The 25,672-nt window shown below is 34.1% G+C and overlaps 1 protein-coding gene across 9 annotated transcripts in view; it reads right to left on the reverse strand.

Annotated features, from left to right (window-relative positions):
- Positions 1-4,579: 4,579 nt before the first annotated feature.
- Positions 4,580-25,672, reverse strand: part of LOC107863683 — a 47,330-nt gene continuing 26,237 nt past the window's right edge. For 2 of the 9 annotated variants that reach the window (XM_016709728.2, XM_016709730.2), the window contains exons 4-12: positions 23,321-23,419; positions 22,874-22,969; positions 22,687-22,752; positions 22,501-22,591; positions 22,077-22,144; positions 21,920-21,985; positions 10,903-10,953; positions 10,529-10,593; positions 4,580-4,785 (exon numbers count right to left, since the gene is read on the reverse strand). In XM_016709728.2, the coding sequence (XP_016565214.1) occupies positions 4,737-4,785; positions 10,529-10,593; positions 10,903-10,953; positions 21,920-21,985; positions 22,077-22,144; positions 22,501-22,591; positions 22,687-22,752; positions 22,874-22,969; positions 23,321-23,419 (651 nt within the window). In that variant the 3' untranslated portion in view covers positions 4,580-4,736. Of the gene's footprint in view, positions 4,786-6,381; positions 6,458-10,524; positions 10,594-10,858; positions 10,954-21,919; positions 21,986-22,076; positions 22,145-22,500; positions 22,592-22,686; positions 22,753-22,873; positions 22,970-23,320; positions 23,420-25,672 lie in introns of those variants that run through there. The other 7 variants (XM_016709733.2, XM_047408295.1, XM_047408293.1 and 4 more) reach the window with 6 other exon arrangements.

Consider the following 25,672-nt stretch of genomic DNA (forward strand, 5'->3'; position numbering starts at 1 on the left):
CTCACACATAACCACTGAGTAATTATCACGACACCTCACAAATTACCTATCCACAGCCAGTCAAATACCACCAATTCTACTAAGTTCACGTTTGTCCCAACATATGGATGAGGTAAAAAAATATAATTTTCATAAATCAGATTTGAAAATCAATCATCAAAGCTTTCAAGTCTCACTTACCTCGCTAATAATAAATTCCCCAACCTTGAAATGTGTAGAACATCAACCAACAATGACCAATAGTATCAATCTAAACAAAATATTAAATAACAATATCAATTATTTTATTCGGGCTAAGTCTCCATATCCTTAACTATTAAGTTTAGGGCCAAGTCTTAATATCTCGCTCCTTAACCCATGAATTGTGAGTAAAAAAAATAATCTAGATCTCATGCATGAATAAAAAATAATAATTACTCTAGAATAATCTAGTCTTAATAACCCATGAATTCATTCATCCACAGAATTTGACTACAACCTTATTCATTAAAAAAATGTAATTTAATCATTAGTCCAGTGATTGGAGTCAACCTTATTCATTAAAAAAATTTAATTTAATCATTAATCCAGTGATTGGAGTTTATTTGGACCATCATTGGTTCAATCCTTAACAACATAAAGAATTCACTACCTATTTTTCCCGTGCATGCTACTGTACCCTCAAAATAGTACTCAAATGTGCTACTGTAATATTAATTGATATCAATACCTACAATTTAGACAGCCTCTAACAGTGATTCCAAATCTTTATTTTAACCTTTCAACTCTCCCAAATTTCACCTTAACTTTCTTGTTTTTCTTTCCAGCAATAAAGAGATTAAGAAGCCCTAATATTCTACTCCTCTGCAACTTAACGTAAAAAAAATTAAACAAGAGAGTGGGTGTGGTCCACCCCTTTTAAATCCTCTTACTTAATAATAAATATTTGACTAAATTACCCCTTTACCACTTATTATAAAGTCTGGGTTATTACATTAACTTGATGAATTACAAAATTAACCCTAAAATTATTTAATCTCTCTCTCTCTCTCTCTTCCCTATACTTTGCTACGGAAAAAGCAATAGTGATTTTCTCCACCTCTTCTTCTACCTTCCATTTAATCAAATGATGGTTGCTTTTTCTATCAAAATGTTAAGAAGTATTCTAGGTGACAATGACACACACAATGACCATTGAAGATATCTAGAGAATATTGAGATGGCACCAACACAAATCTAAGTATGGGTAATCTTCATTATTGGTATTGCCTTCTTCATCTGCCGAGCACGCTCTTTAGCCACTTTCTTGTGAAGAATTAGAGTTTGCGATTCCTCTACGAGAAGTGGATTTGTAGGGTAGATTTTGCCATTTTTCCTAATTATTCATGAGGTATTTGTGAAGCTTTAAATAAAAAGAAGGATATTTTGGTAAACAAACATCTTTTTATAAATATTATGTAAATGCATATTCTTTTTAATACATCAAACCAAACACTGTGTTAGAAATAATGTCTACATATCTAATACCAGCATTTTAATACTTGTATTAATAATGCAAGCACTACTAATGTGCCTTATTCAGAATTATTCTTATATATTCTACAAAATGATCCCAATGGAGTAACATCAAAACAAATAGTAGCAGAACACTTCTACCACAAAATAATACTACAAGAGATCTAAACGAAACAACTTTGGTGGTTCAGTACGTCTGTTGGTTTGTTGTGAAGTGGTGAGCCTCTATCTTTCGAAAGGCCAGGTCATTTCATTGGCTTCATTATTGTCTTAGTATTTCTTTTTGAATTCTCTATATCATAGTCGGGGGCATGTCCCTACTTAGTTGGTATTTCTGGTTTAGAGGCTTTTGCGGACAGTGTTTGGAGGTTTTGGATTACTTATTTTGACTCTTATCCTTATTTTAGATTCATAAATCTTTTATAGACTTGTTGGAATTTCGTTGTTTACATTTAGGTACTCTTGAGGTAAGGCTAAAGGAGTTGTCTCCGACCCATGATAGGCTTGAGATTGCTCGTCACGGCTAGGCTCAAGTTCGGGTCGTGACAAATATATATTATGAATAATTAAGGAATTTTACCCTATGTTTTAGAAAGGCTAGTTTAGGGCTTTGATAATCTTTCACTTAAAATCTAATGGTATATTTGTACTTGGGGCATTATGGGTAACCCGAACACTTAACTTATTTTCATTTTTTACCATGAGTCTCGAATTTAAATTTGACCTAGCCTAAAATTTTAATAGGGTTTAGTATATTTAGATTTGTCTAACGCCATAGAATATATATATATATATATATATATATATTTTGCATAATCAAGCTCTTGTGGTTGGATTTGAGCGAGGAAAGGTAGTTTGTGAATGGTAAGATATCTTCGAACCAAGATAAATTAAGACTTTGACCTTAATAAGGAATTTTTTCCCAAACGACTTGTTGCAATGTACTATGTATATGGGGTGACGTATCTGATAGATGACGAGTGTATATGCAGATACCACGAGTTATATGTTAAGAGTGTTATGACATTACAAGTATACTTTTTATGTTTTACTCGTTGCATGACTATTTGACCATTCTTCCATGTTAGAGATAATGTGTAGGCATTGTTTCCGTGCTAGTTTAACATTTATAAGCTATTGTAATATTTGATTACATGTTTAGCTATTAGCTATACATTCCTAGTATTCTTTATAATTGTATTTACATGCCCGATTTTCGCACCTTGATACTATTATTACATGTAAGTTCTCTGTTTGATATATGATTTGAAACATTAGTTGTCCGTGCAGTGTGTGGATAAGTCCCCATGAGCCATATATAACCTAGGTCTTCGAAATAGTGTACACACAAGCTTATTGCATTTGGAGATCCAAAGTTGTGTTCGGGTCTTTATCATACATCCATGATTCTCACTTGGAATAACTATGCATATATATATATTATGTTGTATTTATAATTTCAATATTTTGTTGACTTTGTACATTTACTATTCCCTCCATTCCAAAATAATTGAATTGTTAGAGTATGACACAAAAAATATCTTTTAGGACATAAATTGTAGGTTATTTTACACTATTACCCTTTTAATTGTTCTTAAATTACTCTCCTAGAAAATGTGAAGTACTTGAGAATCTCATTAAATGAAAAGGTAAAATTGGAAGAAATTTCCAACCTGTCTCTTGTACAATGAACAAATCATTTATTTTGGACATTGAAAAATAGCTCAATGATTCATTTATTTTGAAATGGGGGGAGTACTATATATTTTGATTGTCTTCTTAATGCAAAAGTGGTTAAAGTATTTTCTGACCAATTCTCACCACTACTTAACCGGGGGCGGCTGATGATACTTATTAAGTACGTATTATTGTACGCGCACTACACTTATTGCACTTATTGTATAGATATTAATACTTGCACCAATGGAGCTCAAAAGCGGGCTTATAAGCTAATTTCGAGACTTATTGGTTAGTTGCTTACTTAGTTCAGAACGCCGTCGACCCCCTCTTATTTTGTTATTGTTCTTCTTATTTCAAGCGGTACTTACTTTCAAGACTATTGTATTGATTCCGTTTTAGCAGCTCACGACTTGTAACTCTAGATCTTAGGATAATCTGGCCATTTCTTGATTTCTTGGTTTCAAACTTATATTATTGTGCTACTTATTTGCTTTCAAGTTAATTATGCCTTTTTGTTTATGAACTGGAAAATTGCATGCTTTCAAGTTCGCCGAACGGGTTAGTTGCCATCACAACTTAAGCTTATTGAATCATGACAACCCATTAGCTAAGGATTCCAGATCTACGTTCAGAATCTAAGTTTGACTTATATTGCTAGTCCAATTGCTCAATTTTCTCATTTTTGAATTTAGTTCTAAATTACACAATTTTGACTAAGAAAACACAAAACATCATTAGTTCAAAGTACACCAAGTTTGAGTACAATCTCAAAATTAGTATAGAAAATCAATAGCTTGAGGGGTGGATTGAATTTGCCCCCTTTTTAAAAATATTTAACAAAAAAAAAAAAAAATTTGCACCTTTTTTGTAATTTCCAGTCGTTCAAAAACTTTTTAGTCGGGATTTTGTTCTCAACTGTGTCACGACAAACCTTTCATCGCAATCACAAACCTTGGGCACGACATTGATGAGATTTTAACCTTCACAATTTCAACCCAGCCAACGTGATTGTGCAAAAGGTTTGACTTCAATAAACTGAAGTATTTACTATACACGATCGCGACATCCAAGGTACAATTGCGATGACTTAAACTTCTATCTTGAAACACCATCATTGCAATTGCACTGATCCTACACTAGAAAATCCACAATGGAATCTAGTGTGATGTGATGGTGCCGAAACTCACTCAAGCCCCTTGAGCTCCTATCCAAAGCATGCCACAGTTCTCAAAAATCGTTGACATATACAAGGACTTAGAGCATAATTTAAAACAAAAATGCTCAGAGGGATTGATTATTACAAGTTACAATTAAGCTTATGATATGTAATATAGGCAAAATTACATTGTATTATCGGGGTCGGGGGGAGGGCAGTTGAATTTGAAAAACTTCACCAAAGCCAGAATGATCGATTAAAATGGCTGGTTTGCTATCAGATTACGTATATATGCCAAGGAATCTCAAAATCTCATTGTGACACAAGTGTTCCACAGAGCTGTTTTAAACATTTACATGATATTGAACTAGCTAGAATCAGAAATTATAGAGGTTAATCGATGAGCCTAAGTCCTGGCAGCCTGAAGCATTTCAATAATAAGCGCCTTCACGTCCCTGCAAATTTGACATAGGGAAGATTTAGACCGGAAACAGAATAATAGCCATGTCGAAACATAGACAGTAACACTTGTTTTAGGACCACAGTTATAAACGAAAAGAGTATAACAAAAGCAATGAGAAACAAAGATTTAGGAGAAACTGATTATGGGACTTCTGAAGATTTGAGAAAATTCCCACTGTATTTGTTTTTTCAAAATACTAAATACTAAAACTTCTATGGTGATCCACAAACTTTAATTTAATTTTTTATTTAATAATAATAATTTTAAAAAAAGAGTGGAGCTTTCACTTATAATTTTCTTGAAATTTCAACAAGTGAGGATACTGGGTTCGCATCTTGCTCTCGATCTCCAAGTAGCCTGCTCTACTAGGCGGTGCCTCCACTAAACCTTAACTACAGGAATCTCCCTAGGGAGCAACCGCCTAATATCACTAGCCGAGATAAGCACCGACTCTTCCACAAAGGTCAACCGCTCATCCGGTTGGACTGAGTCCCATCTAAGCACATGAGATGAATTAGGAATGTATTACTCCAACAAACTTCCACTTATTACATTGTAGGTTGAAGACAAACCGGGGAAATCTTAGGCACTATGATCATTTATGCAAGTAGATTGTACTGCAGCTAGGTCAAACCATTGAACCATAAATTGGTTGTCTGTTGAACACGAGGACAATTACTCTCTCGATCCCAATATAAGTGGTCACATTTCTCTTTTGCACGTCCTTCAGAAATCATAAATCAAGTGTCTTTTACTACTTTACCATTTATCTCTCTCCAACAAATTGCACTTTATTTAAGAACAAACTAAGCTAATCTTATTTCAAGAACATTTCGAACTTTATTTCACGAACATTTCATACCAAGGGTAAAATGGGACAAATATAATTAGTTTCATCTTAATTCTGTAATATGACAAGTAAACTTGGACAAGTATTATTAGTAACCTCGACAATTAATATGGGACAGAGCAAGTACTAATTTGTGATCCTTAAGATATTGTTTCTGTTTCCAATAATGACATAACTCACATCTTAGTTTCATACTTCATGGTCCCTCCTCCATCCCAGTAAAATTGAAATCCTTTTGATCCAACAATCAAAACTAATACTACATTTTTTATACATGTCAAACTTCACTTGACATCTTTCCAACAAACTATTCCACCTATATATTTCAAATCAACTATTTTAAACATTTTCCTCTTAAAATCAGTTAAGACAATTATTCAAACATTTACTCCTGATAATAGAGTTTGCCAAATTAAGTCTAGTTTATTGGAACAACGGGAGTATGATAAGGATAAGTCAACTATCCAAAAAAAAAAACTTTAAAGCTGACTACCTAATTTAGAATAACTAAATAAAATTATGTCACATCTAAAGGAATCCACACACAATCAAAGAATTTTATATAGGATGAGGACACTGACATGCCTCGATAATTGATCATTACTTTTTGAACTCCAAAGGTAAAAATTTATTTCACATCCACATGGACACTTCCAACAATCACTATATGTAACAAACCAGCAGGACCGCTCGGGTACACTGAGGCGCAGCAACCGGGACAAACAGTCCCAAAAATACCTGGATGAGCATGTGGTCCCAGAAGCCAAGAAAGCACCACTACCCTTGCCAAATACTGTTGCATATATTGCACCAGCTGCCAAGAAACATCCAGATCAATACCCTCCTATATGAGCACTGGAATAGGGCATGGAAGAACTTGCATCTTTATTTTCATAGCTATACTTCAGCAAATTGGAATTTCCCTTTTCTATTCTCTATCTATTTTTTGCTTTGTTTACGCCTAGGTTGAGAATTGCTAGCTTTTAATTTCTCCATTATCAGTTGAATATAATTTTGAATTGTTCCACATTACCAGCTATTTTGGTTAGAAATATCGTTGTAGCAGTGTAGACATCGAAATTTCATGGACTCTAAAGAATCCAATTTATGTTAGAGTTCTTGGAAACTACTTTACCCTAAATCTACCCCAAATCCTAAATTACACTTACATAAAACGGCAAACATTCCTTTAAAGAACCATCTCCAATATCCCACAAAATCATGGGGTATTCATAAAGAGATCAATAATATCCAATATCACACAAAATCATGAGATATTCATAAAGAGATAACAATCTCCAATATCCCAAAAATTCATGGTATATTCATACAGAAATCAAAGATCCTAAACATCCCACAAATTCAGGAAATATTCATAAATCTCGAATATCTCTAGATAATTCCATAAACTCATGGAATATCGCAAAGGGATCAAAACTCTCTCTTGATAATCAAATACATCAAGAAGATCCACAAATCCTCTTTTCAAAGAGATCAAACCCAAATATTCCTACATTCGGGAAATACGTGAGTTTCATCAAGTTTACACTCCGACAACCCTTGAAGTAGGGGGCATTTGTAGTCATTGAAATTTTGTGAACTCTACAAAAACAGAATTCAATTTTTGTTAGAGCTCTTAGAGGCTATTTTACCCTAAACGTAGATTGGTGGCTACTCTACTCTAAACCCTAAATACGCCTATTTAAAGGAAAAAATATTTCCTTAAAGAGGCATCCCAAATATCCCACAAATTCATGAGATATTCATAAATCTAGAATATCTCTAGATAATTCCATAAACTCATGAAATATTACAAAGGGATCAAAATCCTGATAATCAAATACATCAAGAAGATCCACAAATCCTCATTTTATAGAAATCAAACTCAAATATTCCTATGTTCGAGAAATATGTCACTAAAGGCCCTCAATTACGGAGAAAATTAATATCAAATTCAAATATTTCTACGTTAAAAAAATACATTACTGACGGTCCTTGAATTGGGGAGAAAATCAAGAGAAAAGAATCAAGGAAATAACAAATTGGTAACCACATCATTTATCAATAAAAAAATCATGTTTCATATTTTTATTTGTGATTGCAATTTATTTCTGTTATTGTAAAAATTTGTGGGAAACAAACCGGCACACCTAGTGGAACCAAATTTCTCCTTTATCTCTTCTCTCGTAAATTAGATATGCAAATTTGTAGCCGCAAGACCGTAAAGATGGAAGCTCTATGAGTACTTCAAGAGTCGCCTTTGAGTTTCACTAAGTCTGCACTCCGACAAGCCTTGAAGTAGGGGGTAGACATCGAAATTTTGTGGACTCTAAAGAATCTAATTTCTATTAGAATTCTTGGAGGCTACTTTACCCTTAGCTGGGAGGCTACTCTACCCCAAACCCTAAATTACGCCTATATAAAGGGGCAAATATTCACTTAAAAGAACCATCTTCAAAATCCCACAAAATCATGGGATATTCATAAAGAGATCAACAATCTCCAATATCCCACAAATTCATGAAACATTCATAAAGAGTTCAACGATCCCAAATACCCCACAAATTCATAAGATATTTATAAATCTCGAATATCTCTACATAATTCCATAAACTCGTGGAATATCACAAAAGGATCAAAACCTCTCTTCTTGATAATCAAATACATCAAGACGATCCATAATTCCTCCTTTCATGAAGATCAAACCCAAATATTCCTACATTCGAGAAATCCGCTACTAATGACCCTCGAATTATAGAGAAATTCATATCAAATTCAAATATTTCTACGTTACAGAAATACACTACCGGTGGCACTTGAATTACGGAGAAAATCAAGAGAGACGACTCATCTTTAAGTTACATCAAGTTTACACTCCGATAAGCCTTGAAGTAGGGGGCATTTGTAGACATTGAAACTATGTGGACTCTACAAGAAGAGAATTCAATTTTTGTTACGAGTTCTTGGAGGCTACTTTAACCTAAACCTAGCTTGGTGGCTACTCTACCCTAAACCCTAAATACACCTATTTAAAGGGCAAAATATTCCCTTAAAGAGGTATCACAAATATCCCACAAATTCATGAGATATTCATAAATCTCGAATATCGCTTGATAATTCCATAAACTCATGAAATATTACAATGGGATCAAAACTCTATCTTCTTGATAATCAAATACATCAAGAAGATCCATAAATCCTCCTTTCATGGAGATCAAACCCAAATATTCCTACGTTCGAGAAATATGCCACTAATGGCCCTCGAATTACGGAGAAAATCAAATTCAAATATTTCTACATTCAAGAAATACGCTACTGATGGCCCTCAAATTACGGAGAAAATCAAGAGAGGAAAATGAAGAAAAGAACAGATTTGTACCCGCATCGTTTATCAATAAAATATCATGTTTCTTCATATTTTTATTTGCAATTGAAATTTATTTGTGTCGCTGTAAAAATTTGTTGAAAACAAGTAGGCCACAAAATTATGGACAACAAAAAAAAATCAGTGTAATCCCACAAGGGGGTATGGGAAGGGTGGTATGTACTTATATCAAAAACCCTATAAGGATAGAGAGGTTTTTTTTGATAAACCTTCGGCTCAAGTAAAGTACATCAAAAAAGAATCAAGTATGTAAAGCAAAGCGAAGAATGTGAAGAAGAGAACAATAGCAACAACAAATACTACGATTACTGAAGCAAGGGAAACAAGAAGTAATACTAGGATAGAAGAATATGATAGTAGGTGAATAATGAGAACAAAACTGACAGGGAACTAGACCTACTAACCTTACTCTAAATCCCTGACTTTCATATCTTCCTATCTAAGTTCATGTCCTCTGTAAGTAGTAGTTGTTATTATGTCACTGTAGTGGGTCACAAAACCATAGAGAAATTTGTACGCAAGCTCAAAGTGGTTCCAACCTTATGGAGACCAGCACGTAAGGCTGCTTATCTACGTAGCTTGGACTCTTCAAAAATATCAACGGGTGCATGTCGAATATTCCTAAAGTAGTGTATTTTTAGAGAATCCGACGCGGGTGCAGCATCAAAAGTGAAGCGTCCGCGCAACTTAGCTGCTTATCGAGTGGATTGAGCAGATAATTACTCTTAACGGTTTGATGTATCGGTTATCGGATTTTAAATATTTCAATCTGCTAGTTAACCCATAAGATATCGGTTAGTTTAGTAACGAGTTAGTAATTATCGGACGGTAACGGATGGTGTATTAGCTAAATTCCACGATACCTTCTTTTTTGATAAAATTTATGCTCCTTACAAGATAAGAGGATTTTTCATTGTCCTTCATGCAATAAAAGGGAAAATAGTAGTACTAAAAACACTTAGCACTTGAAAACTACCAAAACAGAAAATAAGGAGCGGTAGGCATCAAAATATAAATGGGGCATAAGGATCAATACTGTGTACTTTACATATACCTAAGGTAAAAGTGTAAGTATGATAATTCTTAACGGATTAACGGTTTATCGAATAAGGAAATTGAGTAATACAACCCCGAACCAATAAGCCATTATTATAAAATTTTAATCCTTTCACCAACCGTTTATTCGGTAGCCCACTATCAATAAGCCAATAAGTCAATTTTGCAGTTAGCTTATCAGTTATAATTTGAATTTTGAACAGTCCTACTAGCACATGATCCAACATGTGTCTACTCAAAAAAATCTTTTCACCAAGAATACACTATTTAAGACATTAAAGCTTAAGCCAGACCCAACCCAAAAGAAAATCAGAGCAAAAAATAACATATAATAAAACAGACAAATTGCATCAAAAAACGGGAAGAGTAAAGGAAGCAGAAAAGGAGATCAATGTGAATTGTACACTCCTACAAAAAATTTGTGATAGAACTTTGGGGACTTACTTTCTGTCTACAGCACGTCTAGGGAATGGAACTCGAAGCTTGAAATTGTTGTCTCGGTAGCCAGCCTGAAATTAAAATCGAAGTGTAAGTATACTACAGTTCATTCCATGCTTGAAAAAAAAAAAGGAAGTAGCACTTGTCTTAGCAAGAGAAAATATTTTGTTCACTTCCTCAAATAAGCATTTCTTGACATAACTGCCAATTTCCTTTAAGAAAAGGTTACTAACAATTTACATATTTTGAAACAGACAATCTCACAGAATGTCGCAAGTGCAGACTTCTCCACTTCATAAATATAAGAAGGGATAAAATAATTATAGAAAAAGTTACAACAGACGAATTGATAACACTGGAGATGGTAATAGCAGCCTCGCCTTGACGTTAAAACCAAGACTATCGACATCCAACATGTAGGCAAAGTCCACCTGAACAAAAAAAAAGTCAATGCAGCTTCTTACTTTGGTAGGAGATAACCCTTGCACCCTATGTCCAGAAAAATTAAAATAACTATAACTAATTTTCAGTAATTTTTGAATGTCAATGGACTGCTAGAAACAGACAAAAATCAAGCATCACTTCCGGGCACCATATCCTCAAAGGCATGGGAATACTTCATTTATGAGGAAGTTAAATGTGATAATAATCAAAGGCTGGAGAAACAAGTTATCAGCACCTTTGCAGAATATTTCATCCCATGCATTTCCAGTTCGATCAAAAAATATAATCTTTTGGGCATTAGCTCTAGTCATTTGCTATTTAGGAATAAATTAATTTGGATTCCATAAGTATATTGCTATAAAAAATTTCTCCTAGGTTGTCCAGTGATAAATGAGTTATGCATCTGTCCATTTCAAAGCCATGTCAAAAATCTGATCGTTCCATGTTGGCTCTATATTTAATTACACTAGTTTAGTGTCCGTTCATTAAAATTATAAACAAGAAGAACAAAATCATTTAAACATAGCAATGGACATTAAATAATTTTGTGTGTGTATATATATATATATATATTTAAATGATATAAATAGATATTGTATCTCGAATATGTCATTTGTCTATTGTGCCTCACGAGATGTTTTTTATAAATGATTCGTTGTTTTATGCCTTTTTCGTCACTTATAATTTCCAAATAAGAAAAAACCTATATAAAATTAAATCCTGTTGATTTTAAATTCAAATAGGACGACGAACATTGTGTGAAGATTCTAAAATGAAAATTTTAATTGATTTCAAAATCTTTAATATTAGAAACTAACTAAATTATAATTTATTTAATATAAATTGTTTTAAAATGATAAAAAGTCAGTCAACATTCAAATTAGGATTTCATAGTTTTATATAATAGTGCAGATTTGATGAAGATGACTAAAAACTGAAGAGGTTAAATAACAAGAACACTCAATTAATAGTCAAAAAACTTAAAAGTATATTGTGCCTCTCTATTGTTTGATCTTTTTAAGACTATAAGTTCTTTTCGAAAAAAAGAAGCAAGGAACTCAGCGTAAGTATTAATGCAACAGTGGATTTAGATCCTCTAATTTTTTTTCTTGCACACGTTTGCAGTGAGTTAACTTTTTTGATAAAGAATTAGTTATCTTAATAAAAGCTTAACTGATTCTAATAAAATCCTAAATATTAAATAATTTTTTTACAAATAAAGATAGATCTAATAGCTATAATTTTAATTAATTTTAAAGTTCTAAAAATTAGGATAATAATTAAATGATAATTTTGTTCAAACTAAAATTTATTTTAAGAAGATTAAAAGGTAAACGACATTTCCCTAAAGACTTTTGTGCTTTTAGTATAGTATACATGCACATTCTGTGCAGGCCTATTACATGTATATTTCATACATGTTAATTAGCGTTATAAAATATCACAATTTAACATCCCCTTCCATTGAAATTATCGTTTGTAGCATGGCTTCTTACAAATAAAAATCAGGACTGGAAAAGATCCTCAAAGTGAAACAAAACAAATTTATTTTAATTTATTTTTTAATCATAAAAATAAATTATGCTCCAAGGATTTAGAGTTTATAGAACTCTTAGAAAATCGGAACTCATTTTTCTTTTTCCGTTATAAGTTAGATATAAATCTTATCCATTACCAAAAGAAGGGATATAAATCTTTTCCAACACTAATCAATTCATAATAACACGTCCATGCTTCCATAGAAATTGTAATTAAACAGGAAAGTAACAATATATCCATTATAATTCCACGGTGGGTGTTTAGGAAAAATAATGTAGGCATATCTAATCCATTACCTCGTGAAGATGGAGAGGTTGTTTTTGAAAAACCATGGGCTCAAATGCAGCACATCAAAAGTATTTAGAAAAAAGGAATACGACAATGAAAAGAACATGTCAATTAATAAGAAAATTAATGCAAAAACATTCAAAGAAAAGAAATAGTAATGACAATGAAATAATGTGATAATGGAAAAAAAAAAAAGAAGCATGTATAAGAGATTACTACTACAAGGCAAGTCAAAGCTCAACTATCGATTAACCTTCTATCCTAATTTGTGACCTCCAAAACCGTTTCCACTAAACAAAAGCAAAGTAAAGAAAAAATCTAGTCGCGCAAATACCTGAATACAATTGAAAATTGTGTAGAGGTGTTTAGATCAACAAAAACCTCAGCGAAGAAGTCTATTTAAAATATGTGTTTTCCAACTTATGCATAATTCATATGAGTTTTTGTATGATTGGGAACAAAAGACTCAAATTTAGGTTGCATTTGTTTTTATTAAGATTAAGACAGCTGAATTTGAATGCACATCGAAATGACTAACAATGAATGATTAAGACTATTTGTGATAGCATCCAGTCTAGCCCACTTGCATTAAAATTGACGGGCTTTAATGTGAATCAAGAAGATACTTATGATGAAAGAAAACCTAAGAACGAGCCCAAGAATTATGTAGAAGCATGGGTTCAAGTCCAAGTCCAAACGGAAGAAGATTATGCCATATGAGTTTTGATTAAATGTGGAAATTTTTCCTTATTTAGTGAGGGATTTATTTTTTATATAACTTTCCTAGTTTAAATATTCTTAGTTTAAAGTTTCCTTGTTTTAAAGGTTCCTAGTTCAAAAGTTTCCTAAATTTATTTATTTTCATAAAAGTAAAATTCGAATCTCATGCTATCTGGGATAGGTTTTTTCCCTATATAGGGATGGATTTTGTTATTTTCAATCAGACAACATTATTATTAATTGAGAGTTTCTCTTATCTACCCTTTAGTGTGTGACTACTTGGAATTTATCATGCAACCTTATAAGAATGATTCTTTAAGAGGTAAAATTAATTCTTAGCTTAATATCTCTGATTTCTATTAAAGTTAATTAAAGAAGGTGATTAGTCAATACTAATTATTGTCTTTAATTTCTTCAAAATAGGAGTCTAGATCACCTTTGGATGTAAGTTTCTTGAATTGACTCTATTAGTATCATAATTAGTCTTAATCCACTAATTTTGAATATTAAGATCAATTAGGGTTCTTAGCACTTCATCACGAAATTAGAGATTTATTCTCAAATTTCATCTATCTTTAATTTCTTGTCTTTAATCTTAGGGTTTTCGCTTCCGCATTATTTTTCTTGTTTATCAACTTAACCCAATTCTTATCAAGTGGTATCAGAGCAGTTCTATCAAGGTTCTGTTCTTGATAATTCTTGGGTGTTTCGTAGCTAAAAAAAAAAAAAGGTTGCTTGTAGATCAAGAAATTTCAAATTTATTGTGTTTTCCAACATCAAGAAAGAAAACCAAGAAAAGGAGAAATTTAGAAAAAAAAATTAATTGGTCCTTTTCTTGTCTCACCAAACCCAATTTGTTTGGGAGTTGGTAATTTCTTTTTTCTCTCTACATTGTACTTCTAAAGGGATTGTTACTAATAGGATTAATATATAAATCCTAAGGAAATTAGCCAAAGGTTGTAATTTGAGTGGAAAAGGACAAGAGAGAGATCAATAAAACGAAAAAAATAGTCAAAATTGAGAGATCTTTGTTTTCCTTGATCTTACTTTTGAGATGTCTCAAACCGAAAAAGATATTGATGTTGGGACTCCATCCTATGACATAGCCAAGACACATAGAAAGATTTTCACTCGACTTGATGCATTAGAGTTCATCCAAAATCCATCTATGAACATAGCTGATGTGATGCTCTATGATTATTGATTTTGAAAGTGATGCTAATGTGATAAGTTCATACGTTGTGGAGAAGTTGGAACTTACATGCATCAAACATAATAATTTTGGTGAACTTAAGGCGACTAAGCAATGCATGATTTCTTTCTCCATTAGGAGATACTCTAATAATGTTTTTTGCAATGTAATTCCAATGCAAGATAGTCAAATCAAGTTTGGACGTACATGACAGTTTGATAGGAATGCAATTTATGATAGGGGAAATAATAGAATTTCTCTTGAGCTAAACAAAAGAAAATATAAACTTGTACCTTTAAATCCATCCCAAGTTTATGAAGATCAGAAACGTGTGAAAGACGCAATGAAAAATTTTGAGAGAAAAAAGAATGATAGGAGTAAGGGAGTGCATGTCGATATTCCAAGAGAGGAAAGAAAAAAGTTTGTGTTGTGTAAAGAAAATGGGATGTCAAGTGAGGTCAAGAGAAAAGAAAAAAGAGATGATCATGAGAGTTACAAAGAGGGATAATAATGAGGTAGAGAAAGAAAAACTAAGGAAATTGAGTGAGGTTATGTTTTATTCCAACTCTAACCCTCCTACTTCTTCTTTTAGTTGCTTCGACTCTCTTATAGGTACACATGAAAAAGTTTGCATTGAAAAGCTTCATTGGATGAACTTAATACTAAGGTGATTGAACTTAATAGTACATATTCCATTGAGCAAGTTTGTTCATGAGAAGGATATAGGTAAAAAGAATTATTTTAGACTTGCTCAAGATAAGATTCATGACAAGAAGTCCAACAAGGCAGATGTAGATGTAACGGCAATGAGCAAGGAAACACGAGGTGATATTATTCATTTGCTACATAAGACCAAGATAAGACATAATTCTTCAAGTTTTAGTGATTGTAAGGTTAAAAAGATGTTTGCTATTAGTGATGAGGAAATACGTGAATATTTTGATATCCGTGATCAAATGCTTTTTGTTGAACCTATTCATGATTCCTTGTTGGAGAATTTGAGCAATTACTTAGAATTTGATGGAGATTCTCTTTTGAGACTGAAAAGTTCTTCTAACCTTCTTGAAAATTCCTATGCATATGTGGATAAATTTTATGGAGAAAATGGCCAAATGGCCCCCCCCCCCCCCAATCTTTACCCCAAATCCCAACTACACATTTATACTTTACGGGGTCCTATGAACCCCTGAACTATTTAAAAGTGAAATTATTACACCCCCGAAAGCTGACATGGCAAGAGAGTGTGTTTCACTCTCTTAAAAGAGAGCGAGAACGAAAATATATATTAAAAATTTATTCTTAATATTTTCTTTACATAAATATATATAATTTTAATTATTATTTTACTTTATTCATTTTCTTTCTTCTTCAAGAACTCAACAATGGCATTCAATCCAAGACTAATTTATCATCTTCCTCATCTCCTCCGATATAAATCACAATAAACGGACAAACTACACCAACCACCATTTCATTCAAACTAACAATCACCTCCCAGAAAACTCCATTCCTTGGAACACTAAGATTATTCAAACTTACATACTCACTAACCGAATTACCATACCAAGGCTCATCATTCTTATGAAATGAAACATAAACTTCCAGCAATGCTCTATATACACATTTTGTGGAATCTTGAAATCTTCTGACTTTACATCGGTTGAATTTTCAATCTCATACCATAAACCATCATTCAAATCCACGTTTCTTGAAATTGAAACAATCAAATCAGCACCATAATCAAAATCAACACCAATTTTTTTCACAATCATAAATTCAACATCAATTTTCATGGCTGATAAATTAAAAAAAAAAATATTGAAAAACGACATTTCTGCTTGGCATTGTATCAAACATTTGTTGAGCATAATCTAACATCCCATTTCTTAAATACCCAGAAATCATACAATTCCTACATTCTTTTGGGGTATTTCATCGAACAATTTGTGTGCTTCCTCAACATCACCTTTCTTGAAAAAACTAGTAATTCTTGAATTCTAATTGAACAACGAATTTGCAATTGAACTCACATAACAAATACAGAAATGAGAATTTTTGTTCCTGGAGCAAATATGTGAAGCCCACTTGAGTTGTTTATACATTATACTTAACATAGTTTTATTTTTTTTCAACACTTTGGGTTTAATAGTCAACTTTGAATTTAATATTTAACAAGGGATCTCACAAGGGTTTGAGATTGAAGAAATTCAGATGAAGAGAAAGGAAAAAAAAAAAAGAAAAAAAGAATGGAGAAAAAAATTATTGTGGAAGAACATGAATAAAAGTAAATGGAAAAAAGTAATGAAATGGAAAAGGAAAAAAGTGATAAAAACACGTGTAAAAATGTTGTTGGCGCGTGCATCACACCACATCCCAAATGACTGGTTGTCAGTTTTCGGGAGGGGGGGGTTAATAATTCCACTTTAAAATAGTTCAGGAGGGTCATAGAACCCCCCCAAAGTATAAATATGTAGTTGGGATTTAGGGTAAAGGTTGGGGGGTATTTGGCCATTTTCTCAATTTTATGTGGAAAAAAGTGTAATTGATGATGCTTGGCTATATCATAAAAGTGTTAAATTTGATACATATTTTATGGAGCTTATGACGTCTTTAACAAGCCCAGTGGAGTACTTTATTGATAGAGCTAAATTGGGGAGGCACATATTATTCCCTATGTCATCTAAACGTGAATATTGTTGTGTTCATACAAGGAAGAGAATTTTCTATTGGGATGATGATGCACACATGCTTTATAAAGGTGTATTTATACATGCAAGGATTAATTAGGTTAAGTGGATACATGGTCACTATCTTGTTTTGTTCCAACCATTGTTGCTTTCAAGTAATGAATGTTGTTTACTATTGTATGTCTTCTTAATTTTGCGAGATTCCAATTTGAGGACGAATTGTTTTCAAGAAGAGGGGAATGATAGCATCCAGTCTAGCCAACTTGCATTAAAATTGACGGGCTTCAATGTGAATCAAGAAGATACTTATGATGGAAGAAAAACCCAAGAACGAGCCCAAGAATTATGGAGAAGCATGGGCTAAGTGCTATACATATTTCACGATTCAAGTCCAAGTCCAAACGGAAGAAGATTAGGCCATATGAGTTTTGGTTAAATTTGGGAACTTTATCTTATTTAGTTGGGGATTTATTTTTTATATTACTTTCCTGGTTTAAAAGTTTCCTAGTTTAAATTTTCCTAGTTTAAAGTTTCCTAGTTTTAAAGGTTCCTAGTTTAAAGTTTACTAGATTTATTTATTTCCATAAAAGTAGAATTCAAATCTTATGCTATTTGGGATAGGTTTTTTTCCTATATATAGAGATGGATTTTGTTATTTTCAATCAGACAACATTATTATTAATTGAGAGTTTCTCTTATTTACCCCTTTCTGTGTGGCTATTTGGAATTTATCTTGCAACCTTATAAGAACGATTCTTTAGGAGGTAAGATTAATTTTAACTTGATATCTTTGGTTTCTATTAAAGTTAATTAAAGAAGGTAATTAGTCTTATATTAATTGTTGTCTTTAATTTCTTTAGAATAGGGGTTTAGATCACCTTTGGATAAGAAACTCGCGTCGGGGGTGCTGTGTGATAAAAAGGTGTCGCCCAAGCTTAAAGGCAAATTCTACAGGGTGGGAGTCCGTCCGGCCTTGTTGTATGGAGCGGAGTGTTGGCCAGTTAAGAACTCCACATCCAAAAAATGAAGGTGGCAGAAATGCGGATGTTGCGCTGGATGTGTGGACTGACTAGAGGGGATAGAGTTCGGGATGAGACTATCCGGGAGAAGGTTGGTGTGACTTCAGTGGAGTGCAAGATACGGGAAGCACGATTGAGATGGTTCGGACACGTGATGAGGAGGGGCATGGATGCCCCGGTCCGTAGGTGTGAGAGGCTAGCGTTGGATGATTTTAGGCGGGGTAGGAGTAGGCCGAAGAAGTACTGGGGTGAGGTGATTAGGCGGGATATGGAACAGTTACAGCTCACCGAGGACATGACCCTAGATAGGAAGGTCTGGAGGGCGCGAATTACGGCAGAGGATTAGAGCCAGTTTGGGTCGCTAGTGTAGGGAATTACTTGGTGGGGGTTTTATTCCTGTTATGATTCCGTGTTCCGTGTTCCGTGTTCCATGTTTTATTACGAATCTGTATGCTTCCCTCTGCTTTCCTCTGTTTTATATTACTTATGGGTGCCGTATTTATGTTATGTAATCTGCTTCTGTGCTTTACTATGTGTTTGTGTGGTATCTCGTGCCTTGAGCTGGGGGTCTATCGGAAACAGCCTTTCTACTTCATCAGAGGTAGAGGTATGGACTATGTACATCTTACCCCCCAGACCCCACTAGGTGGGAATACACTGAGTTTGTTGTTGTTGTTGTAGTATCATAATTAGTCTTAATCCACTAATTTTGAATACTAAGATCAATTAAGGTTCTTAGCACTTCATCTCGAAATTGAAAATTTATTCTCAAATTTCATCTATATTTAATTTCTTGTCTTTAATCTTAGGGTTTTCGCTTCCGCATTATTTTTCTTGTTTATCAACGTAACCCGATTCTTATCAATTTGTTTTTCAACATTCAAATGTGCATAACTTATATGTAAACATAATAAATATAAAATTTAAATAATTAATTAATCAAATCATAGAAAAATATTAATTTACTAAAATGAAATCATTATTAGATTAAATAAAGTGTAACATCTATATTTGTTACTGTTGATGGAGATGTATTGTATGCAGACAGAAATGATGTTGATGATAGTTAAGATGGTGGACGTGGTTGGTGTTACAGTGATTGTCATGATGGTGGTGATTGGTAGTGATTGTGATGTGAAGTTAGTTGATGTTAATAGTTGGAGGTGTTAATCAATGGTGGCTGAAAAATGAGTGCATGGGGGTTGATGATGTGTTGGTTATAGATGGAGATGGTGTTAGTTGTGATGGTGGAGATGGTTGTCAGTTAGGATAGACTGTAGCAATGATACTGCCAGATAGTGGCGGTAGTCGAAGAATGTGTGGAGGTTGATAATGTGTTAGCGATAGTTGGCAGTGGTGCTAGTTGTGATAGTGAAGTTGGTTACTAGAGGTGGTGTTGGCGTTGGCGTTGGCAGTGGATATAATTATAATAATGGTAGTGGTAGATGTGTTAGCAGTTGACAATAGTTGTTGGTAGCGATGTTGGTTGGTGGTGATGGTTGTAATGGTAGAGATGGGTGGTGGTTGATGAGTATAATGGTGGTTGACAATGATGGTGGCAGCAGGGGTGGTTAGAGGTGGTGACCGGTGATAGTGGATAGAATGGTGGTGAATATTATCCCACGCAAGAATACCTCTTAATGATATTAAGCGATTCCAGATCTTAATAATTAAACCGATTCAAACCTATTAAGAGTTTAAATTTTAATAAAAACAAATGCACTTAATGACCTAAGATCTAAACCATTCAGATTCAAATCTCTATTAAGTGCAAATAAATAAGGCCTTAGTTGTACAGGACATTAAGGATTACTAATAGTGGACTTTTAATATGTTTATTATTTAAGCCAGGTTTTAAACTTTAAATGCTTTACATAATTCAAATAAAGAAACATTTAGTAAATAAGAATTTAGTTAATTTCAAAATTCAAAGTAATAAAAAATTAGGAAAATAATAAAATCACTATTTTGCCTATTGCAATAAATGGTCAATTACCCCTCCAACCTTTAGTCGAAATCTCAACTACACACTCAACCTTTATGAGAATCCCATTACCCCTCTAAACATTTTTTTAGTGTATTTTATACCCCTCCAATTGCTGACGTGTCAATATTAACCAAACAATTACCCATGCGTGTGTACACACGCCCGGCCCACCTACTTTTTTAGTTCCCTCCTAAAACGCCATTTTCATGGATTCCACTCACATCCCTCAGCTCTCTATACACACACACCATCTACAACACTACAAACAGAGAAATGCACACAATACACAGACTACTACACACAGCCATACGCGAGAGCAGGGAGAAACAGTGAAAGACGAGAGAAAAAGAGGGAAAAACAGCCATATCTAATTCAACAACAACAAAGCGGATCCAAAGTTCCAAATTACTAATGCGGATTCCCGATCTTTCCCAAAATTCAAATTGCAGTACAAATTCAAATCAATGCGTGCTGATAAAACTGCATCCACTACTCCAGAAGCGACGATCTTTTTCAGTTGAACAAGCAAGAGTTGAGAATTAACAATTTCATCTTCAGTTAAAAAATTCTTACTATGTTCATCTTCAATTGGTGAAAAATTGAGATTGTCGTGGAACTTGAGACAATCTTAATAAGTTTAACAATTTCACTACTCTGTCAAATATCTGGTACGAATCACAATTGAAAGAGAAGCAAGGATGAAAAGAAATAGAAGATATCTTCTAAAACTCGAAACTCGAGATCTGGGTTTCTTAGTAGCAGCAGCAGCAGAACTCTTCTTCACAGTTGCTGACACCATTTTTGCTAAATTCAACAAGAGTAATTTGCTCGGTATTTTGAGAAAAGAGAAATAATAAATTGTGGGAAATTTGATAAAACTGTGAATGGTATATAAAGGGAAATAATGAAATCTGATTAGAAAATAGTTGTGTATAATGCGGCGTTTGTGAACAGTGAATTACCAAAGAACACTTAGATTTTTGGATTGAAATTGTGTGTGGTTATTGGGATATTTGGTGGAGCTGTATTTGTTCTCATCTCTTGAGATTTGGCGTTTGGAGATGAAGGATTATGTTGGGTTTAATTGGAGAAGACAACATTAGTTAATAATTAAACATAATGACATGTATTATACATGTGGCACCTAAAAATACTGATTTTGTAGGGTTGAAGCCCCAACTGACGCGCCTATTGGGGGTGTTCTCACCTCCCATGACACGTCAGCAATTGGAGGGGTATAAATTATAGTAAAAAAATGTTTAGAGGGGTAATGGGACTCTTGTAATGGTTGAGTGTGTAGTTGGGATTTCAATCAAAGGTTGGAGGGGTAATAGACTATTTTCTCATCTTTTAATGAAAGATAAAGTTCAATCAACATTTCTAAGGACCTTCATAATTTTAAGATAATATAGATTTTCTTTTTTTTTTTTTAGATTTCATCATAAGTTCCTGGTAAAACAAAATTTTCGAGATCCATGAACGAGCATCATTGAGAAGAAATATTAAGTTCAGAATTTTTACCGGAACCGATGTTGAGTGCTGCACAATCAGCTTGGTATCCTCGGCATGATCTTTATTCATATGTGACTAATTAAAAAAAATAAAGGAATAAGAAAATTACTCCTATTTATAAAAGAAGAAAGCATAACATACACAATGAACATCAGCATTTCTATACCGTGATTGGCTTCGAAAATTGGTATATTGGATCTATTTTTGTTGTTCTAAACTCCTCTTTGCTAAATTCTGTGAACAGTCAAAGGAGACGAAGTAGAAGAAAGAATAAAGATATTGCACCTGAGAGCAACAAAAGAAATGACACATCTAGCAGTTCACAATTGGTCACTCTCTCATTTTCTCGAATACTACGCAGGTGGAACCCTGAAATCTAATATGATTCATCAATGTGATTTTACAATTTAGCAGCAACAAGTCAAATGTATGCTTTACCAGCTCTTATTCATCCTGTATGGGATAAGGGGGGAAATAAGAGGCCCAGAATCAAATATCAATTGTGGGGAAGGGGGAAAATGGCAAAGTGCTATGTGGAGTAGGGGAGAGAATAATAACAAAAGGAGACAAGTCCAGTAGTCAACACGAACCTCCAGATCCCAATATAGCAGTTGCAACACCTGATATGTAACGTACAATTCTGGGTTCAATGCGCATGAATTGGAAGTCACCAAAGTCAACCTTCACAAGGTTCGGTAATTACATGTGATCGACAGAAGGGATATCTATAGTGAAATGAATGATAGCACTAAATAGAAAGAGGTAAAAGAAGTTACCCAAAATGCCTTAGGATGCCTAGCCAAATATGTGGCTCGAATTCCTTCTTTCTCTGTTTCCGGTACCTATGACATCCATCAGGAAAAGAAAGAAACTGACATCAATCTCCGGTCAAATGGAGAGAGAGAGAGAGAGAGAGAGAGAGAGAGATCATGGAAAAGAATTTCTCTTAAAGTGACGACTTACAGGAACAGCATCACCATGCACAGTAATTACTAAGTCAGTCCTATCTTCAGGATCTCTTGCAACAAGCAATGAGCATCTAGAAGTAGCTAAGAGGTCCTGCACTAATCACCAGGTTTCATATCAAAACCTAAGTTCTGAAAATGAGAAAGGGAAGGGGTGAAAATATTTTTTTTCTGAAAAATACAAATACAATAAGAATACCACAGACACAACACTTTCAGGATATGCAGCGCTATATTGACATAAGAAGGTAAACATTGAAGTTAGCACTTCTGATTTCTATTTAAAAATTCAAACAATATCTTGAATAGCCTTTGAATTGAAAACCAAACTTACACAAAGCTGAAAATAAGCACCCGGTGATTTGTAGAACTGAAATTTCTATTATTCCAATTTGGTAAATGCAGATACTTAAGCACAACTTAACCACCACATGATAAAACGAACCTTGGTGTGAACAGCCAAGTTGCTAACGGCTAATATTGGAGATCCATACGCATCGCATGCAAAATCAACCATAGAACCTGAAGGATAGCCCTCATACTTCTGCAACAATAAAAAACATTGTGGGAACAAGGGCATCTTGCAACAAAGAACCCCACAGTTAACTGCGAAACTATGGAGCAACAAACACATAGCCTTCAGATGATAAAGAAAACCATTCAGATTATCGCCAAATTTATTCATGTTTCATGCCTAACACAGTTTGATAGGAAGGAATATGATGTAATTGGGCCCAAGATGGGCACCAACACTTATGTTAAGAACTCCGTTTGAATCACAGTTGTGGCTATCAAATTGTAACATGTAGTTCTAGATACCTGTTCATAGTTCATTTGCTTACTCTGCATAATACTAGAAAGTGTACAACAACAATAATATACCCCGCACAGTGGATTCTGGGGAGGGTAGAGTGTACACATTCCATACCACTACCGCAGAGGTGAGGTAGAGAGGTTGTTTCTAATAGACCCTCGGCTCAAGACAAAACACGGTCCTGAAAAAAGATGTGAAAGAGGTACAAAAAACAATAAGGGGTCGTTTGGCAGAGTGTATTAGCAAAAATAACGCGTGCATTAGCCTTGTGTATTATTAATACCTTGTTCGGTACACTTTTTCATCTTATGTATAACTAATGTTTGTATTAGTTATACACTATATTATGTATTGAGATGTGCATTACTACTAACACCCATTTTCCATGTATTAGTAATACAAAGGCTTCAATACATGCATTAACTGTCATGTGCCAAATCCACCTCTAGGCGTGACTGGCTCCCGCTTAACACCACTTTTCGGGAGAACCAATTCTCCATACATTCACAATGGCTATAGTCACTGTAATAAAAACATAAGCAACTACAAATGCATGGAATAACCATTATAGGTAATTGTTCAACAAGATATCGCATAACGATTCGAGATGCATCACAAAAAATAGTGAAACGACCTTCAGCAGTAGGTAAGGTCAAAATCGGAGCCAAAATCAATGTTGTCTTTAATTTCTGAAAACTTTCTTCACATTCATCTGACCATTGAAAAGCCACACCCTTTTGTGTTAAGCGCGTCAATGGAGAAGCCACCTTCGAGAAGCCCTCTACAAACCTCCGATAATAATTAGCTAGCCCCAAGAAGCTACGTATCTCCGTAACAGTACTAGGCTGAGGCCAATCTCGAACTGCTTCAATCTTCTTTGGATCAACATGAATACCATCTCTTGACACCACATTTCCCAAAAATGAAACCATGCCCAACCAAAACTCACACTTTGAGAACTTGGCATAAAGCTTGTGCTCTCAAAGTGTTTGCAACACAACTCTCAAGTGTTGTCCATGCTCTGCCTCATTTCGGGAGTATACCAAAATGTCATCAGTAAACACAATCACAAAATGGTCTAAATATGACTTGAATACCCTGTTCATGAGATCCATAAATGTTGCAGGTGCATTAGTCGGTCTAAAAGACATCACTAAAAATTCAAAATGTCCATACCTGGTCCGAAAAACTGTCTTAGTGATATCTTCGGCCTCTCAGAAGATGGTAACCAGATCTCAAGTCAATTTTAGAAAAGTGAGTAGCACCCTGATTGAATAAATCATCAATACGAGGCAAAGGATATTTATTTTTGACTGTTGCCTTATTCAACTGCCTGTAATCAATGCACATTCTCATCATGCCATCTTTCTTTTTCACGAATAGCACAAGTGCGCCCCAAGGTGATACACTAGGCCTAATGAATCCCTTATCAAGTAACTCCTGAAGTTGAACTTCAATTTTCTCAACTCAGCAGGAGCCATACGATAAGGTGGAAAAGAGATAGGTTGAGTCCCTAGCACCAGGTCAATGCTGAACTCTATTTCTCTCATCAGAGATAGCCCATGCAAATCATCTGAAAATACATCAACAAACTCTCGAACAATAGAAACATTGTCAATAGAAACATCTTCCGCCCGAGTGTCATGAATAGTAGAAATGAAACCCAAGCACCTATGATTAATCATTCGACGTGCTTTAATATAGGATATTATCTTTCCCTGAGTCACAGGAGTCATACCTTTCCACACAAAAGGTGTTTCTCCAGGAATATCGAAACGTATAAGCTTAGCATAACAATTAACCAAAGCATAACATGACGCCAACCAATCCATCCCCACAATCACATCAAAGTCAGTCATTGGCAACACAAATAGATCAACTATGTTGTCCTTACCCTGAACAGATATCACACAATCACTATAAACTCTATCCACTAATAAGGTCTCCCCCACTGGGGTCATAACAATATATGGCACACCAAGA

Source organism: Capsicum annuum, chromosome 3, assembly GCF_002878395.1.
Source record: "Capsicum annuum cultivar UCD-10X-F1 chromosome 3, UCD10Xv1.1, whole genome shotgun sequence".
NCBI classification, from domain to species: Eukaryota; Viridiplantae; Streptophyta; class Magnoliopsida; order Solanales; family Solanaceae; genus Capsicum; species Capsicum annuum.